The sequence below is a fragment of the Drosophila ficusphila genome, unplaced genomic scaffold (genome assembly GCF_018152265.1).
Source record: "Drosophila ficusphila isolate 14025-0441.05 unplaced genomic scaffold, ASM1815226v1 contig_412, whole genome shotgun sequence".
Taxonomy (NCBI): domain Eukaryota; kingdom Metazoa; phylum Arthropoda; class Insecta; order Diptera; family Drosophilidae; genus Drosophila; species Drosophila ficusphila.
Window position 1 is genome coordinate 6,102,087 of NW_025064326.1, and position 19,265 is coordinate 6,121,351.

The 19,265-nt window shown below is 39.5% G+C and overlaps 3 protein-coding genes across 3 annotated transcripts; all 3 read right to left on the minus strand.

Moving 5' to 3' along the window:
* Nucleotides 1-1,284: 1,284 nt before the first annotated feature.
* Nucleotides 1,285-5,863, minus strand: LOC108089793. Its single transcript, XM_017188189.1, has 3 exons — nt 5,647-5,863; nt 2,123-2,329; nt 1,285-2,009 (listed from the first exon to the last, which is right to left on the minus strand). The coding sequence occupies exons 1-3, from the start codon at nt 5,714-5,716 to the stop codon at nt 1,792-1,794; spliced, it is 495 nt and encodes a 164-aa protein (XP_017043678.1). The 5' UTR covers nt 5,717-5,863; the 3' UTR covers nt 1,285-1,791.
* Nucleotides 5,864-8,039: 2,176 nt separating this feature from the next.
* LOC108089975 lies at nt 8,040-9,008 on the minus strand. The gene has a single exon (XM_017188476.2). It carries the CDS (start codon nt 8,926-8,928, stop codon nt 8,125-8,127), a length of 804 nt encoding a protein of 267 aa, XP_017043965.1. The 5' UTR covers nt 8,929-9,008; the 3' UTR covers nt 8,040-8,124.
* A 234-nt stretch (nt 9,009-9,242) lies between these two features.
* LOC108089976 lies at nt 9,243-18,426 on the minus strand. Its single transcript, XM_017188477.2, has 3 exons — nt 18,153-18,426; nt 13,290-13,475; nt 9,243-9,871 (listed from the first exon to the last, which is right to left on the minus strand). The coding sequence occupies exons 1-3, from the start codon at nt 18,220-18,222 to the stop codon at nt 9,648-9,650; spliced, it is 480 nt and encodes a 159-aa protein (XP_017043966.1). The 5' UTR covers nt 18,223-18,426; the 3' UTR covers nt 9,243-9,647.
* Between the last annotated feature and the right edge of the window lie 839 nt (nt 18,427-19,265).

Sequence of the window (19,265 nt, forward strand, 5' to 3'; positions counted from 1 at the left end):
GTATTGTTAGTTTGGTGACCTAAGTTTATTATTGAATGGCTTGCATTTACTGCAGCCATTTTTTGTAAGGCTTTTATAACTTCAAAGTGCACTCTTAGTTCAAAAATGCATGAGTCAGAAACAGATTCATTAGCATATACTCTCTAAAGTGTTGTTTGCATCGGCAAAAAATCCAAGTGACAGAATTAAGACGCTAATACGCATAGAAAATGTTCATAATTGAGTGTTTTTATACAAATAACTAAGGTTGTAAAAGTGCTTTTAGTCGCCTCCCAAAAGTATGTCATCAAATTTAAAGCATTTCTATGCAGAAAAGATACGAATTCCTTCGACTTATCTCATTGAGCACGATCGAAACTTAATGATGTGAAGACTGGGTGACACTAATCAACAAGGACGGCAAATGATTTGCATAAATTTAATTAGAAGTGGCCAGCTGGGCGGACATGGGGGCTTATAATGGATAAATGGAAGGCTGTGCTGGGGCCAGTGGAACGAGGACAACGGCAGGATATTCGTGAGGGTTGCATTGTCTCGTATGTGGGTTGACTAATTGGATTTCAATTCTATGGCTACCCGAGTGGATTAGTGCGACAGTGACGAAAAGGTAGCGTATTTATAGGAGATTAAAAACCATAAGTACATAAGCAAAGGTTAGGGAATTGTGAATAAAATAATTAATATTAACTCCAAGAATGAAGCCAACAAGATCCGTAAAACCTGGGGTTTCCAGAATACCACTGATGTTTTCCACCAACCAAAAAATTAAAACAAGAAAAAAAAAAATAAACTAATGATGCAGTTTGTTAGGGAACTGAAACAGAAACATTTAGAGGTATGCCACTTCAAAATCGGATTGAAAATTAGAAAAGTTATGGACTTAGAAATAGTGAAATTTTAGCGAATTTTATCTAATGCATTTTTATTTTGTAACCCTCTTTTAGGTCATGGCTGTGGCAAAAAACAGAAGACAGAAGGCCTGCTGCAAACTGGTATCCCAATTCATCCGAGAATTCCAGATGGTATCATCCGAGGCAGCGAACGGGGACACAGCGTTGGATTCCTAATTTAACAATAGTAAATTGACTAGAATAAGACTCACAAGACACAAGGATTGTCCAAAAATGTACAATATAAGCGTAGGAAATAGCTATACTAAATTATGAATAAATAAACTAGAACTGCTTGGCTGACCGATTTTGACGAGTGCAACCAAGCCATGAGATTATCTCTTGCAGATCATTTTATTGATCCTTTAATCCCACCCAATTCATAGAGACTTCAGATGTGTAAACTTTATTCGTACTGTTTTGTATATTCGAGTGCTTTAATACTTTGATTTAAGTTGAGTTTCTTCTTTGTCTAGCATCTGTGATAATTACATAGGTGAAGGCTTGTGTTCTTTACATTAAAATATCATGTTTTACATAGACTATTAGTGAGTATTTACTGTGCTCGGGGGTTTAAACTCTAGTGTTTATTGTTTTGTAGTTTTAATTATTTTGTATTTGGTATCGTTCTATTTACTTAGAATTTCATTTAGATTTGTTTTGGAATTTTCGGGCTTTGAGCTTGACGAACATTGGCACTCGGCCAGGCAAATCATAAACTTATAAACGAATCTTAAACTTCGATCTGAATGTAGGCTAATCAGTAAGGGACTGAGGGATCTAGAGTCCCCGAAACTAAGTTAAACCGAGCTAAACGTAAAAGTTAATCAGCAACAGCTCGGCCCGCAAGGCCAGGCAAAATATCACGTTTCAACTAAAATACAATACAGAGATGCTTCGCTTAGACGGCCAACTGTTGGATCAAAGCCACGACGGGCAGGAGCAGCAGGATCTCCAGGATGGCGGTTCCTGCGAAGGCTCCATTGCAGCGATCGGTGAGGCAGTCCTCGCAGAATATCCGACGCACATTCTTCTCCGGACTGGTCATGTTGCACAGCTCCACGGGATCCGACTTGTTGGTGTAGTAGCAGAACCGCTTGGTTACTATTTTTCCATTGTCTGAAAATTGTAAAAAAATATTTGATTAATATTTTGACATAAAGAAAACAGTAAGGAATATATGAAGGTTTTTTTTAGAATTTATTTTATATTGCTTATAAGTAAATACTTACTCTCCTCCACTGTTTTGCGGCAAACAGCGCGTTCGTGATCGGAATGGATGGTGCTGTTGCAGCTCCTCAGCAGATTGATGTTCCGCTCCTTGACCTCCGTGGGAATGCTGTCCTCCTGGAAGGTCACATCGCAGAAGTCCTCCGCTCCCACGGTGTCGGAGCTGCAGTGCCAGCACTCCAAATGCTTCTGGTGCTGCTCGTTCCCAGCTGAAAGTTAGAAAATACTTCCATTAGTAAGTTAAACTTTTAGTAAATTGACCTTTCACGGGGTCACCGGAGAAAGATATTTGGCACAAAACGTGCCACCGAAAAACAACTGTGTTTGCGGACCAAAAATAGAAGATTGTGACACAGTTTTGTGACATCATCATTTTCATGTGCCACCCTCTTTGGAGTCACCCACTGGGAAATTGGAGAATGCGTAGCCAGTCGATGTGGCGCCTCAGATGGATTTTATTATGTATACGTTGCCAAGGGAACGCTTTCAAAAAGTTATGCTCGAATATTAAAATTTACTCATCCGTATTTAATAGCAAATTTTGTTTCATTTGATTACCAACGGTTGTCCATAAGTTACTGTGTCGTACTAATTAATAATTTTTAATAATTCCTCTATGAATCATCCATAACTATTCAGTACATAAATAAATAAAGATGGTTTCATGGAATTCAGCCATCAGTTTTCTGAACTGATTGATATTTTCTATTTGTTTCTGTGAACATATTATTTGGACTCTTTGTTTATTTTCCTTTTCAATATAATTTGTTTTTCTTCCGTTCACCGCGTTTATTTCACACATCTTATTGGATCCCCACAACCAAAACATAGGAATCCAAATGAGTCTAAACTATTTATAGAATTATTTAATTAGTGGAAGAGCTTAGACGAAGTGAGTAATTGAGATTGAGATTCGAGGGGGGAAAACTCCTCTAATTGCGTTGATAAGGTTGCGTGATTTGGCACGACAGTAAATCAAGATCGCCGGTGGCGTCCTTGGAAGAGTTTTGCATGTCCTGCCAGTTGAAAGTGCCAGGACTCGCCTTGTTTATCACAGGAAAAGGCAAACATGCCACAAGTCCAGTGGAGCAGCGAGGCACCTCGAAGGCAAACAATCTTGGAATGGGGCTCCTTCGAGAAGTAGTGGCCGTCAAATATTGACTGTAACATATTTATACTTCGCTCTTCCTTGCGAAATTGCATTACAACAGCTAAAAGTACTATATTACGTATATATACTTTCAATCCTCCAGTTCTTGTGGCCTTGATGTGCCAGTGGGTCTGGACATATGCAAAAACCATTTGCAACCAATTTCTCAGCCTAGTTGCCTCTTTTGTTCTGGTATTTCCAAATATTTCTTGGGTAATTGGCACGGTTTAAAATTTTATAGTATGGGGGGTAATTGATTGTTTTGCAATGTTGCACAGGAAAAAAGTTATACCTATTCTACCTTTTCTTCTACAATATTCTTTATAATTTATAATAACATGTTTTGCATACAATATCGGACTAAGTATGCATTTAAAAAATAACTAAAATATCTTTCCCATGTACCCTTTTTTTTTGCAGTGCATCTAATGGACACATCAAGGTCGCCGCCTAAGGATTTTATATCGCCCACGTTCAACATTCTGCACTGAAAGTATTCGCTGAGGTCACGCATATGGCCGACTTGCTGTGGCTTCCTTCAAAGAGGTCCTCGTGTAATTGAAAGCCGAGACTTGTTTGAAGGAAGTTGCACTTCACAGTTAGTATAGTGTTTCGAACTTTCAACCCTGACGTATAGTAAATGAATTCATTCTTTAAAAATATCAAAAAACACCCCCAAAAAAGAGGAGAGAATAAAAAAACATGATAATACGATACGGATCGGATGTGTGTCAGGACAATCTCCGCTTCCTGAATGAGGGAACCCCCGACTTTTGTTATCCGCTCATTATCAGTTTGAGCAAATTACGCAATTCAAGTCAGAATGCGGGGAACTAACCCCCAAAGAAGAAGAAGAAAGCAAGCCAGACTCTGACACACTTTTCCCACAAGGAAAAGGGGGTTGGGACTTTTCCGGGGGGATGACGGGGATGTCAGATGCCGAAGACAGCGGGAAACTGGAGCAGACGACATCCTGGCGCCACTCTGACATGCGCACTCCCCAGAATCTCATAAATCCAGATTGAACACACATCGCAAAGCCAGTCAGAGCAATTAGATAATTGCAGGATGGCAATAGAAGCTAATTAACTGGGAGCAGGAGCTGTTGCTTTGATTCGCCATCAAATGACCCAATCTCAATTATTTATTGCTCTCATCATCATTAGAAGCGATTCAGAAATGTTTAAAGCACCGTGCAAATTCTGCAACTGCATTTCACATTCTGTTTGGAAAATCAAGTGAACCACGCCGAAAAGACTGTGGAAATAAATATCTGAATGTCTGGCAGTCGGGCGAATGTTTTTGTATTTATAAGGCGTGCAGGTTGCCAATCAGTGAAAAGCGTGAAAATCATCCGAATGCGAATAATGCACGTGTATATATTTAGCGATGTTCATCAAGAAAGCAATGACCTGCGAATATTTCTGGTTAATGATGAGGAAATGTGCAGTATATTAGGGAAATTTGATTTTTACTTAAGCCAAACCAAAATACTATAAACAAATTCCGTTTAGCCATTTAAATTGTGCTAAACTTTCACAATAAATCATATTTTTTACACGTGTTTAATAGCAAACCAAACAAATGATCACTTTCTATATTTAAGCCCACATCGGCGCCTATTAATATTTCATTATATCCCACACAACCGATATTAATTTGTTTACGACAGATAAAAACAGCAGAAACCTCCATCATTTTGAGTGTCGTCCATAAATCCTCTTTCGCACCGTGAGTAATATGAAATGTGCTAAGTATATTTAATGGCTTCCACCTGAAACTTTTTTAGTTGTAAGCCAAAATTTTGAGAATTTTCATAAACACCGCAAGGGAAACATCGTTAAATAGCTGGCGGAAAAAACATAAACAAAGCTGGGTGAAAATTGGAAACAAATTTCATTTCATTCATGGGCTCCGAGTATAGAAACCATCACACCTCAAACTTTATGCGGATCGGCGACCTTGTGGTTCAGATGGAATTACAGTTGCACGAAAGAGAAAAGTTTACGAAAGTTTACTTAGTGCTCGACTTTGACAGATTCAGTATGCGTGTCCTTACTTGCAAATTAAATGAATAATTTATATCGAGTTATTTATGGTGCAAGCCTTTCAGATTGTAAGGTGCACTTTATTTAATGGAATTAAATTTGATTTTAATTAAAAATTAACAACTGATTTTAAGAAGTACTTCAATAACCATTTCTTTTACTTGTTTTAAAATATGTATTTTAGGAAACCAATATTTTAAATCATTGAATGGCTAACATTTTTCTCTGTGCACTCCCCACTCTTCGTGGTTTTGTGTTTACCATTAGATTAAAGACTCTTTTTTCACTTGGTGATCGATCATTCCATAACTTATTTGAGGTGGCTCACCTGTGATGTGCCAGGCGTTGGCCAAGAGAAAGACTCCAGCGAGGAGGGCTTTAATGGGCACCGCTGACATTGCTCCTTTGGAATGTTTATGGGAATCCTTTTGGGATGCGGAACGCGACTGGCTGGCGCCTGTGGAAAGTGCTGTGCTGTATCCTTAAGGGGGTGCGGGGTGTTCGAAATCGCTTCGAGAGCTGCGCGCGATGCAGACGGTTGCTCGGCCGAATAACGACTGTGGATTTTGCCGAGGCTTCTTAGCCAGAGTGCCAATATTTTGGTACTGAAAGTTTGGGCAGCGCAGTTGCGTCGCCGCCGGCAGAGCATTTGTTGTTGTGGTCGCTGCTCCTGGGGAAACCCTTGCCCGTTTTCCTTTATTATTATTATCTGCGAAAAAAACAAGAGAATCGCAACAGACAGCCAGCCAGACACACGCATTCGGTGGCTTTGTTTTTACTCAACGGTTGCCCTTTTTTGAGTTTTTTTAGGAGCAGCATATGCAATGCAGTTTAATTGATGACGTTGCTTTTGGCCGCAGATAAGTGGCTATCATAAGAAGTCATACAATAATTAGAAAGTAGAATTAGGAGGTTTAAAAATGATACTCAAATGAAATATTATAATATTATATAGAAAATGTTAAAACCTTAAATCCAGAATTGTTTTATGTATTTCATTTAGGAAACAGTTTCTCGCTGAAGGACATTTTGCCAATAAAATAATTTACCATTTTACGTAATAAATAAGAACCATTAAATAAACATATTGTATAATATTTATTAAGAGAAATTAAATTCATAACGGAAAAGCTCAAGCGAACTCGGTTTATAATACTTGGATGGTCACCCAAAAATAGTCTTGGTTTGTGACTCGACTAAGTGGAGACACTAATCTAAGTAAAACCAAACTTTTACTCACATTTTTTCGAAACGCATCTTTTAAACATAAGCCTATACAAGTTGGAACCACATATTTAATATTTTTTGCATAATTAATTAATAATAATTGATGGTCGTAATCAGTAATATTAATCATATAACGCCTTTAATCACTTCCCCCTCATTAAGCCGTTGACATATCTAGATCTGAGTGCTTAGCATGCTTAGCATTAAAAATGATTCACATCCTCAACACTTGGTGTCGCAAAAATGATTCATGAGTGCAGGACGCAGTGCCGCAACATTTGGCAACCGCCACTCGTCGGAATTAGCCAAATTTGGCAACGCTCCTACCAAATTGGCGACACACGCACCTGGCAGATATACGATTTCGTATGCAAATCTTGACACTAATCTGCGGCATTAGTTGCTCCTCCCAGTAGTAGTTCGCAGCCAAAGTTGACAAAGCGTGAAAAATGCACACGCAGCCGCCAATCGATTTGCGGATCGGATCCAGAATAGCCGGGGTTAAGGCCTGATCGCTTTGAAATCGTTCAGCATTCGAATCGAATCGATGCCTGCGCATGCGCATGCGCAGCGACCAACAGCCAACAGCTGCCCTCCGGGGCGTATGCGTAACATTCGATTGTCGATTCTCAATATTTTCCACAGCCCCATGCCCCATGATAAATGGCCAGTTTTATTGGAAACTCTGTACGACATTTTCGCCAGCCAACAAAAACAAGCTAACAACAATAACAACAACAACAAAAAATAAACTAAAATCCAAAACAAATAAAAGCCGTGCGACAAGTTTAAATGGCCAAAACGCTTTATTCGCGGCTTAGTTGCCACCCATTTTATATATTTATTTTGCGTTATTTCATTCGATGTTGTAAGTGTTTTTCTTTTTTATGACAGCCTTCGCTTTTCGTGCCATGTGACAAATTTTATTTATATACACCGCTGGTTTTATGCGATTTTAATTAAAGCATAATGGAATTATCAAGCTACCAGCGCAGCACCCGAAGTTTAGTAGCGATTTGTCTTCGCATTCAATCTGCGAACCCAGCAACTCCTACGCTCAATTGCCGAGGGTCAAAAGTCACCGAGAGTTGGGCAAAATAAAATAAGACTTTGTGGAGATTCAGAATTTGCGGGGATGGCAATTAACCAAATTCGTCAATTAAATGACAGGCTGAACTCATTTCCGCTTGGAGACTATATATGCTATATATACAGCACCATATATAATATTTGATGAACTGCAGAATGTAAGGCAAGCGTTCAGTCCTCAAAGCAAATGCAATGTCAAGCGCAGTGATGTGAGACAATTACTTTTGATTTGCTTGGCAAAATGTATTTTTAATGTGGGTTACGAGCGCTTAAGTCTGCGACTATATGCACACTGACTGAATAGTGTGGAGAATATGGTGTAGTGTGACTGATGTCATCAACCTACTTTAGGTTTACTTTAGTTCACAGAGTTTGCGGTTGCTTTAAAGCGAAGTAAATATATGGTTCTGTTTTCTATGCTTTTATTTTAGGGAAAGAGTTACAGAAGATTTGGTTGATTTACTTTGAAGTCTGATAATTTTCTACACCCTTAACCCGTGATTTGAGCACAAGGAACACATCCCACTTTGTAGATCCTGAATGGCACATCATACTGTTTCTCATCCAAAGTGATCAGAATGCAGTAGAGGAGCTGCTGCAACTGCCGCATTCTGAGGACATAGGGAGCACTCTCGGAGTCCTTGAAGAGGGGCCTCCCCTTCGCCTGGCAGTGGAAGAGGAAGAAGCCACCGCCGGAAGCAAACTCGGGAATGAAACCAAAGGCCAGAGCCTGATCTCTGAGCTGAAGTATCCCCGTTTGCAGGTGCTGGGCAAAGAAGAGCCTCAGCGCAGATCCCAAGCTCCTGCTTTTGCTGTACAAATTGCCGGAGGCAAACTTATCGATGTCCACCCAAAAGTGGCTGCCTTCCAGGGAGCAATTGGTATTGAGGGTCTCCATGGACAGATCTGCCACGAATTTCCTGCGTTGCCTGGACACCAAACTGTAATCGTAGTAATCCCGACCATTAATCAGGATTTTGTCCAGCAGTCGGGAGTTCCAGGAGTCCAGCGAATGGCAACTGCCGGCACAACAGGCCATCACACAGCAGGCGAGTGCCTCCCCAGGAGCCGAGATCCTCAAGGATGCTGGATCCGTGGAAGAGCTGGCCTCTTTGGACTCCACTTTCCTGGTGGTGCCCCACAGTGACCACAATTTGTTGGCGATCTCCACCTCGTAGCGATTCTCCTTTTCCTCCCTCCTCGGTCGCAACTGCCCTTCGGCATTGTGGTTCAGCAGGCGACTCCACAGGGGCAAAGGATGGTCGAGACACTCCTTTTCTGTCTCCTTGGCCATCTCTTGGGTGAAAGGTGTTTTTTTTTTTGGGCGAAAGCCACTTTTAGGATGTGAGGGAAGAAGAAAAGGTGCTAAGTGTATTAAAGCCTACTGCTCCAGATAATGCAAACAAAGATTTTTTTATCAAGAATTGGGATATGTTCTGATAAAAGTTAACATGCATTGTATTCTAGTTATTTTAACTATGTATATATATATAAATATATATATGTATATATTTTCACTTTTGTTAACTATTTATTTTGAATAAAACAAGTTTGTTTTCTTTTTTTATAGTTAAATCTGTAAAATCCCAAATAAATCTTCTTTTCTCATACCATCTAATTACGATTTATTTATTTACTCAAGAGCAGCAGCCAAAGGCTCCGCCCTCTCAATTACAAATACAATAATATAGATATTACAAAGATGTACAAGTTACAACAAAGTAAGCGTTAAGTGTGATCGAGTGTTGAATGATGGGTGTTGCAGAGTGTTGACTACGAGTGACTGTTCTGATTTTCGTTGGTGAGGTGACCAAGTAACATTTACATGGATGATGGCAAAGGGTTTCCAGCCTTCCCCTTCGCCAGTGATTTGTGCAGATTCGTGGTGGTGGCAAAGTGACTAAAAACTTGATGAAGAAATTCAGTTGAGTCCGGTCAAAGCACCGAAATTCCCGGGCCATCTTCAACTTCAGCTCGCAGTTGCGTAATTAAGTCCGAGCGGGATCCTCTGGCTCATTTGCATAGTGGCAAGTGCCGCAGGGAGGCCAAAACTACTGGCAGCAGCAGGAGCAGCACTAGGGGCGTGGCACCGCCGCCACCGTTGCAGCCGTCGGTGGTGCAGGTGCGACAGTAGACCGTCTTTATGTAGGACGAGGTCTGGTCATTGGCGCACTTGTCCGCCGAGTCGTCCATGTCCTCGTAAAAACAGGAACGCGAAATCACCCGCTTGCCGTAGACTGCAAAAAAATTAAAAAGAAAAAAGGAGAGCAGCGCTTAAGTATTTCCATACAACCGATTTAATTAATGTCTGCTCTGTGTGCGAGCATTAAATTTAATTTATGTGTACGTGCCGGCGTGGGCTGCCATTTATTTGAGCCATGGAAAAATCTCTGAAATGGCATTTACAATGGCCACAAGGCAATGGGGTATAAAAAGGCACAACTGCTCAACTTTAGATCAGCTAACCCAAAATATAATACCTATATCTAAAATATCTTAAATAAATTTCAAAGCTTATATTATTTTCTTAAGGTTTATAGTTAATTTATTTAATATCGAGAATTTTATTTTATATTTTTAATTAGATTTAACATATTCTTTTTTAGTTTTGCTAGCATATACAGAGTTTTAAGACTAAGAAATTATCTCTGAAAGGATACTTGCCATCGCCCTTCAACCTGCAAAAATTTCAAGGCTTTAAAACTATGAACTCATGAAAAAAAACGCGGCAAAATCAGACTGAATGGCCTGCGAAACGCACACGATTTACCAAATCGTACCTGAAACTCCACGAAACCAGAGACAATTTGCAATCAGACGGCAAATGGAAACCAGAAAAAATCTCACAACAAATTGCGTGTTGTGTGTGTGCGAGTGTGTGTATGTTTGTGCAGCAAATAGAACAAAACGACAAGCCACTAAAAACATTTCCAATGGATATACGGCAAGAGCGAACTTTAAAAGCCGCTCGAAATGGTCAAAGCTGGCCATTTTTGTGATTGGCTCAGACGGTGGGACAGTGGGCCACAGTCGGGCTAATAAAATTGTTGACAATTGTCGCCTTATCACGGCCGTCGCATCAAACAAGGCGCAGAACCGCCATCAGAATGCAGTAACCGCCGTGTGTGCCACATTGCGCATACGCCGCGTGCTCCGCTCGCCAGTGCAACGCGGCCAAAAATGCCGCTCGGACATTGTCTACCGCACACACAGCGCAATAAATTTAAATTTTAATTAATTTAATTATTTATGACTCGCAATGTGTGTTCAATAAAAAGTAGTTGGCACAAACATGGAAAAGCGAAGTGGAAAGGAATAAAAGAGTTTATTCTCACCGAATTTATTTTACTCTTGGGAAGAGCTGAAATTACGGAAAAAACTTGTATTGTTCCCTTAATTCTGACTTATTAAATACTGTTAAATTATATAAATTATACAAAAATGTCAACCTAAAAGTAATCTTTAAATGAGAAAGTTAATTTAATGAATGATGGTCTTTAGAGCTCAAAGCAGTTAACTTGTTATATCCAACATATATATCAAAAACTGACTTTATATACCTCTCCCTTTTGGCCAGTCGATTCCCTGGAGAAAAGAGGCAGAAATAAGCTGTTAGCGGCCAAAAATGGTCCTAGGCCAACCACCAACTTTTTGGATCGGAGCCAAAGCAACAGGTTGCAAAACACTCGCAGTCGCACACTGAAAATCAACAAGCTGAGGCTAATTGCTTGGCTTCATATTTTGGCATTATGGAATACATTTTTAATTTGACATTTGCCAAAAAGTTAGCCACTCGTCTAAGCTAAGCTCCATAAGCAATTAATTTAACGGCAAATAAAAACCCAGATGGCAACAACAAGTTGCATCGCCTAGTTGCATTTTTCTCAGACACATTCTGCCGCAGTAGCCCCCGATTTTCCCCTCAAGCCAACCCCTCCCCCTCTCGTCATGAAGTCGTAATTGAGCGCTTCACGCTGTGCAACAACTTAATTAATTTATATGTATTTTGTGTATTTTTTCCTTAGCCCGCTCGGCCCGTATATTATGTATTTTGCGCATTACAAGCGCTGCTCATGTCGCTCGGGGACCAAAAACCAAAACCCATTCAGAGATATAGATATATAGCGACGGTTGAGAGTCTGCAATTGCAATTTTAATTGCCAACTGCCAAGCTCAAATCTTGCAAATATTCGCCGAGCCAATTTGTAGACGCTTGATTGCAAAAATTTAATGGTGTTCATTAATTGGCCATAAGAAACTGCCTAAATGCGGCTCAATAAATCCCGGCCGCCGCTCTTTGTAGTCGCTTTTGATGGGTCTCAAATTGCAATGAATTTAAATGCAATTTGGTAAATTAATATTTAATCGAAAGTTGGCACTTCCAATTAGTTACCTGGCTTTAAAATATAACTAAGAATTTTTCAAACGTATAAAGCTTAAAATGTATTAGCGATGTGCTCTCTAATTCTAACAAAATCCGGTTACCATTTTTATTATTAGTTTGCTGTAAAACTTTTTCAAATGCAATTACATAATTTGTATTTGTATTTCATTGTTTGTTTGACTGACCCACATTTATTATTCGAACCCGGCTCGTCTGCCGGTTGGCAAATTTATGCGGCGGTCAACAATGCAACGTGAATTTAGATCAAAATGTAACGACACGGATCGCTTGACAAATTCAATTTTTTTCGCTTTGTTTTGGTCTGCTTTTCTGTCGTATGCAAATGTACAAATTGCTCTCACTACGGACGACAATAAAACCAGCAATAAACCGGGCGGACAAGATAGTAAAATCGGATTTGGGATCGACGAAACCCACCACGAAATATCACTCATTCGCCCCGTTTGCCGGCTCTTTCTCCACATAAATTTGCCGTAAATTAGCGGCACATGCAACAGCAACTGCGGGCCAAAATGTCGCCACTTGTTGTCGTTGCCTTTGTTGTTGCACAGCCACGCCCCCTTGAAACGCCCAGCAACAGCGGCAGCTGCAGTTGCAGATTTGAGCCGTTCGTTCCATTGGCAATTGTCTGCTGGTTGAGCTGTTGTTGTTTCTGTTGTTGTTGTTGCTGTGGTTTTTGTTGTTGCGTCGCCTGCACTTGTTTGGACTTTGTCAGGGCAATAAATTTCAATCTTGTTTGACTCTCGGCCACAGCCGGGTGTGAGTCGCGTCGATCTAGAGATCCCCACACTCCTCAAGCCCAATAAAATGTGCAGTCCAAAAAAATACTATTGATAGCTTAATACCTGCTAAGTTTTATAAAATAAATTACTAAAGAAGTAAAGTGCTTTTGAGCAAACTAAAAGATCTTTCATCTACTTGATAAATTAATAAAAAAAAATTGTTTTATCACATTTTCCGTTGGTATAAAATACTAAGATAAAATATCATAACTAAACATCCTATTCGAACTATTCAATCCTTTTTCAATCAGATTACTGAGTTGTTTGAAATTATACATTTTTTTTTTAATATTGTTCATTAAAAAGACTTCTTTTTTCTTAGTGTAGGCTGTCCAAAGACCGCACACGCGGTCACAACAATGCAAATGCAACGGGTGCACAATTATTCATGCCTGTGGTTTTTCTTTCGCGGTGCACCGACACTGAGTGGTATAAATATGTTGACTGGACTGGGGATTGGGATCTCACCTTCCTGAACGAGTTTCTTGCAGACGGGCCTGGCGTTGACCGACTTGGCACCCACCGAGTAGGTGCAGTTCACGTAGCTCCAGTAGCGCTGCTGCTCCGAAATCGAGTCCGGAATGAAGGGATCGTTGCAGAACTCCCCGTTCGAGACATCCGTGGAGCATCGCCAGCAACGCAGAACGGCGGAGGCTGAAATGGTTAATTAACAACAATTAAGAAAGGCATTTATAACTCAGATAATCTTCACAGCATTGCAAGGCTAAATGGTATTTTACAAGTTCAGAATAAGTGCTTAATCAATTGGCGTTTTAAATTGAAAATAATGGATATATAATGTAAACAATAAATATGTTGAAACACTTTAATTTTGTTAATCAAAATCAAACACTTCTCAATCTAATGGATTTTTAAACCTCATTAAAGCTTCCACTTGATCTTAAGTGATTTCCTGTGTTGCCAAGACCACCAGTTATGGTTTACCATAATAAAGTAACTAACTAATTCTTACTGTGCGAAGCCATAACCGTTCGGCTAATGAATCGCAGCCCATCATAATCAAGTGGAATGGCTGCTAAACTCCATAATTTCCCGCTGCATGCGATGCCGTTGGCGGAGATCTTTGAAATACTGCCGAGCAGCCGCTAATTTCAGTCGGGAGCCTTTTTTCCGAGTTATTTATGCGACAGGCTATGGGGCAACTGCCTTATAAAAGTGTCAAAAAGTTCGGCTTTGGCTGGTTTATGCGTGCGATTAGCGGCCGCGACTAGTGTGTAAATAATTATTTGATTAAGCTGAGCCATCGATTGTTACACCGCCAAAAATAATCAGTTTTAGTTCATATTATATATTATATATATTTTTTTTATATAATAGAATATTAATTCTATAAATAAGAAAGGTTTGATAATAGGATCAAGATTTTGATACATTTAACTACGCTATTATTTGAATGAAATGATATCCAAATTTATTATAAGTCGTCTTACCAATTTTAGAATTAATTAATTAGAAGTAGTTTTGTTATGATAACTAAAAATGTATTTTAAAGTGATATTCTTTGTGCGTTTGGTTCTCAACAAAGTTGAGTGATGATGATGACTGCCGCTGTGATGGCGGCCATAAAACTCGTTTCGCCGGCCAATTTAAACGTCAAACGCTAACGTTCGGGTTAAATGCACTTAGCCAACACGTTGAGGTGCGTTTAAGCGAAAGCCTAGATAAGTCGAAAGGCGGCAGAGGGGAAAGAGGGTAAAGAGGGGAAAGGGGGAAAGGTGGAAAGGCCGGAGAAGTGTGCCAACGCATTGGCCGAAAACACGTTATTTGGCCAGCGACCGCATTTGGCCATAAACAACCAGCATAAACATTGCAATTTGCGTTCGATTCGCATTCGTATTCGCATTCGCATTGGCAGTTGGCCATTGGCAATTGGCAATTGGCAATTCAACGCAATTGAGAGCCGAAAAGAAAAACTGCCGCGAAAACTGCGGCGTAACCGAGATGGAAATTATAATCATTTACAATATATTGAAATTAATTGACAGTTGAATTGTCAGATCGTTTGCAGAATTGTTTATTTGCGCGTCCGTTCGCAACTCGGTGGCAGTTTACTAATGGTAATGACTGTAATTCCATCGAAACTGAAAATTGATATTGTGCCTGTCAGTGGTTGCATTATGCCAAAAGCCAACCGATGTGGCAGCCACAACTGCCCCCAAACATGGTCAACAAACGAACACGTACACGTACGAGTTTGAGTCAGATTCCGAATCTGAATCTCAATCCGAATCCGAATCCAAGTCCGAATCCCATTCCGATTCCGATTCCGAATCGAATTTGGGCCCGAATGGTGGCTGCCGCTAAGTGCGTAAGTGTTTGTTGGACGAGATGTTTTCGCCGATAGTTTTGGCGATCGGAATTCGCCTTTAATCGTCGTTGGAAAAGTGAGCGGGGTACAGGAAAAAGCAAAAAACCAAGATCCCTCATATCCCACCACTTGAAATTCTTATGAGCTAGCATTACATATTCCAATTAATGTTGCATACGAGTAAGCCACAATTTAATTAAGTTTAATTAAAGATCTGTTCTAATACATCATACTGATTTGAATTGTAAGCTGATTAATAATCGTTCCACATTATTTAATTAAATAATTGATAATCTGCTTAATAGTTGCATAAGAGTAAGCCACATTTGAATTGAGTTTAATTAATGATCTGTTCTAATACTGATTTGAATTTTAAACTGATTAATAATCCGATAACACTATTCCTTATCTTTTAAATTTAATAAATGATAATCTGCTGACTTAAACTTTTTTTTGTACTTAAAGTTTGAGGTGTCTAAAAATGTATGACTTATAGTAGTAGTTTTATTTAAGCTTCTTTTCCTTCAAACAATTTCTTACAACATATTAACATCTCAATTATTTATATTGCAGTACTTAAACCTACCTTTTTAGTATTCAACCTAAAAACAACCCACTAATTACACCCTTTTCCGCACTTGCAACTCTGTCAAGCCTATAAAATAACTAAAGTTTATTGCCCTTTGCGGGTTTATCGGCATATGGAATGGCAGCATATAGTCGGTCGAAAGTACAAGTCGCCAACAATGGGGCAAAAAGATTCCCACACACCGACGGCGGCGGGGTTCACATGCAATTTTTCCATTAAGCTGCAAACTTGAGGCGAGCTGCAAGTCGGACTTGCAACATTTGGGATCTGCCCCCGAGAGCGTGCATAATACATAAGTCCGCAAACCCTACGACTTTGCCCCCGAAAAGAAACGTGTTGATTGTCAGCCGGAGGAGTCGCCACATTTTCCCCCTAAAAACTCGACCATATCGCAACGCATTAAACTTGCAACTTACGAGTGTGTGGCAACATATATTGCCGGGTGGGTGCAACTTGCAACTAACTTTGCGACCCTAAAAACCATTAGACGTTCGCCTGGCGCTTCGATAGAAAGTTTCGCTTTGCATTCGACTGACATGCAATCTGGGTTCGTTCAACTGCGAAAATTTCAAATGCCAAATGCAAGACCCGCCGAACGTTTATCAAAATTGCAGCTTGTTTGTCCCGAATGCCTAAATAATTAGCCAGAAAGGCATTCGCAATATGCAAAGGGAAGGGCTGAGGGAGTGTTTGGATAATCGACGTTGTATGCACCTAATAAACACACTGCCAATCAATTTCTATTTAAATATTCTGTATCTAAAACTTAACAACCAATAGATTCAAAGGTGTATATATTACACAGACATTCCTTAATAGTTCATTAAGTAATTCCAATTGTAAAAGGCATTCCTTGGAATTTTTTTAATTGCATTGACCATAACTTTTAATTACCGGATGGATTAAACACTTGCAAACCCACCCACAAGAAATTGGATTACACAATTATTTATTGCACTGTACTAATACTAAGCTGTAAAAAAAAATCATTTTTTATAGCTGACAAATATGCATTTCATAAAAAACCTAATCGATAATATCATCCAAGTTTTTTAGCTCGGCTAAGTGCATTACTTGCACTATTTTCCATATTGATGGGTGTGCCCTATTTTTCTCGGGATGTTTGTTGAGATTCCACTTTCGAGATTACTGCGTTTTATGTCCATGTAAATTGAAGATAATTATTAAGCAACTGAATGGATTTAATTAGGCTTGGCCCAACAACAACCGCACTAGATTATTAATTAAGACGATCTGCCGACTGAGATGGGGAACTCACATTTAAGATTTGCCGAAGGTTAAGGCTGGATATGCATCATCGGGTATCTGACAATCGGATGAGTTGTTTATAATTGCATACACTCGAGGCTGTGTTTATTCTGGCCATACCCTTAATTTTTATTGTATTCATAGTGTTCTAGTTGATCTGAGCTTAGTCATTTTTATTGAGGTGGCATGAGTGGTCAGTTTGGTTTATGCCACTCAAAGTTGTCATTTGCCAAACCCACGCAACATAAACACAAATAAACTTTTAGTTGATGACATGAACAGATATGTGGCACGCTTTTTTTACAACATTTTTGGTAAGTTTGAGTAATGGGCGGGCCTTCAAATTAAAATTAATTTATACCTCTTTTTCGTAACGAAGAAAACGACCAAAAATGAGATAAGAGCAGCATTTCTCCATGTTTTTCCCAGACATTTTTTCTGGCTATTTATAATATTTATTTTCGCTGCATTTTTAAGGTTGAGAAAATATTTCTGCTCTCATTACGCTCGAAAGTCGTGCGTTTGAAGTAAAAATAAACACCAATGAACAGCGGAAAAATATCCAAAAAGTGCATAAATAATAATAAATCATGGACAATGAAACTGTTGTTGAATTTTCATCTCTCATTTTAAATTCAGGTATTTCAAGTGGATTTTAACTGCACAGACAATTGCTTTGATAATGCAAAAAATGATAGCAAAGTGCAGACAGATGGCCCCTGCATCTGAAAAGTCTTATCAATTGGGTCAGACCTTTAAAAACAATCGATTAAGAAAATTTTTACTTTTATAGCTGTCTCAATATTTATAAAACAAATTTACAAAACAACTATTCAAACATTTCTGTACATTTCTTTAAAGCTTTTCCTTCTTACTTTCTATTGCTTTAATATAATTTTCTCAGTCTTTCAGCAGATATACAACACTTTAATCTGACTGCATTTTCCCCCTATTTTTCTGCATAAGCGAACCCTTTTGATTTGGTTCAGCGAACTGAAGCTCGTCGCTCTTTTTGCCCATTTAAATGGGTAATCACGCCCACGCACTTAAACAACTTCTTGCCCCATAATGCCCCACCCACTTGACTTAATTAGCTGCATTTTCATGTGGAGTCAGGCGAACGGAATATAAACCCAGAACCCACCTGTATTGAAAAACATCAGCAGGGAAAATAAACCCAGCAAAAGGCAGCCTGTTGAACCGTAGGATGTCATGGTTTTATTTTTTTCTTGATGAGTTGTTTCACTTCACAAACACTGCACTTTACTATATGATTTTGAATTGAACTTCTTGTGGCTTATTATTTTCAAAAATAATACACTTTTCTGACTATTATCCGAACACGCATGCGACCCGTTGACAAAGTGACTGCGAACTGAAACCGAAGCGAACTGAAGCTGAGGACTGAGCACTGAACACTGAACACTGAGTACTGAATACTGAACACTTCGCGACAGTTGAACCAATAACAAAACGAACCCAACCCCAAACGCACACGAATCGCCATGAGAGAGATCGTTGAAGGCGGTCGGTTGAAAGGCGGGCGGTTGAAAGAGCACCGCTTTCAACCAGAAGAACAATTTTCGGTGGGCCAAGGGGGCCACTTCTGCCATTCGAACTCGGATTGGGTTGAGTGGATTCGAGTGGAGCGGAGCTGGGTCGGGTTTACGAGTTTACTGCTTCACGGAATGGCTGCACTTTTTCAATGGAGCCAGCGAACACTTGCAGTTTCGGTGGCACTTTCGACAGTAGAGCAAGATATAGAAAACTATTAAAAGTTAAATAAATAATAAATATTTGTTATTTTTTTAATATTTGTAGTACAAGATTGGATTCCTAAATTAACTGCCTTATTGATTCCCCTTTATTCATTTATACAACACTTTACTTTTATGGAGTTTAAGACATATTTATCTGTAATATCTTTATCCTAGCCCACTGTGCCTGGCAGTCGATGCGTTTTGCCACACCATTTGACGCCTAATGGCAGCCACCGTCGCCGTTTCAATCGTCATCGTCACTTTGGTTCCCCCACACTTTTCCGCTGCATTATTGACTTCGATTTAACCATCAGTGTCGCCCGTCTAATCAAGTGCAACTCTCTGATAAGGAACCGAATTCAGCTGACGGGGAATATTTATTTGTGGGGATGCATTGGCTTTCCACCGAAAATGTTGCAAGTGCTTTATGCATTTTTCAATGGCTTTCGGAAAATGTGTGTGCTTTGGGGTTGTGTCTTTTATAGCCTCTGCGGTTG

Excerpts from the sequence above, each read along its gene's own strand:
- LOC108089793 (XM_017188189.1), bottom strand. The coding sequence starts at position 5,716 with ATGTCAGCGGTGCCCATTAAAGCCCTCCTCGCTGGAGTCTTTCTCTTG. Across the intron at positions 2,330-5,646 it reads CAACGCCTGGCACATCACAG|CTGGGAACGAGCAGCACCAG; the intron begins GTGAGCCACCTC and ends TCTAACTTTCAG. Across the intron at positions 2,010-2,122 it reads CCGCAAAACAGTGGAGGAGA|ACAATGGAAAAATAGTAACC; the intron begins GTAAGTATTTAC and ends TACAATTTTCAG.
- LOC108089975 (XM_017188476.2), bottom strand. The coding sequence starts at position 8,928 with ATGGCCAAGGAGACAGAAAAGGAGTGTCTCGACCATCCTTTGCCCCTG.
- LOC108089976 (XM_017188477.2), bottom strand. The coding sequence starts at position 18,222 with ATGACATCCTACGGTTCAACAGGCTGCCTTTTGCTGGGTTTATTTTCC. Across the intron at positions 13,476-18,152 it reads GCTGATGTTTTTCAATACAG|CCTCCGCCGTTCTGCGTTGC; the intron begins GTGGGTTCTGGG and ends TAACCATTTCAG. Across the intron at positions 9,872-13,289 it reads CAAGAAACTCGTTCAGGAAG|TCTACGGCAAGCGGGTGATT; the intron begins GTGAGATCCCAA and ends ATTTTTTTGCAG.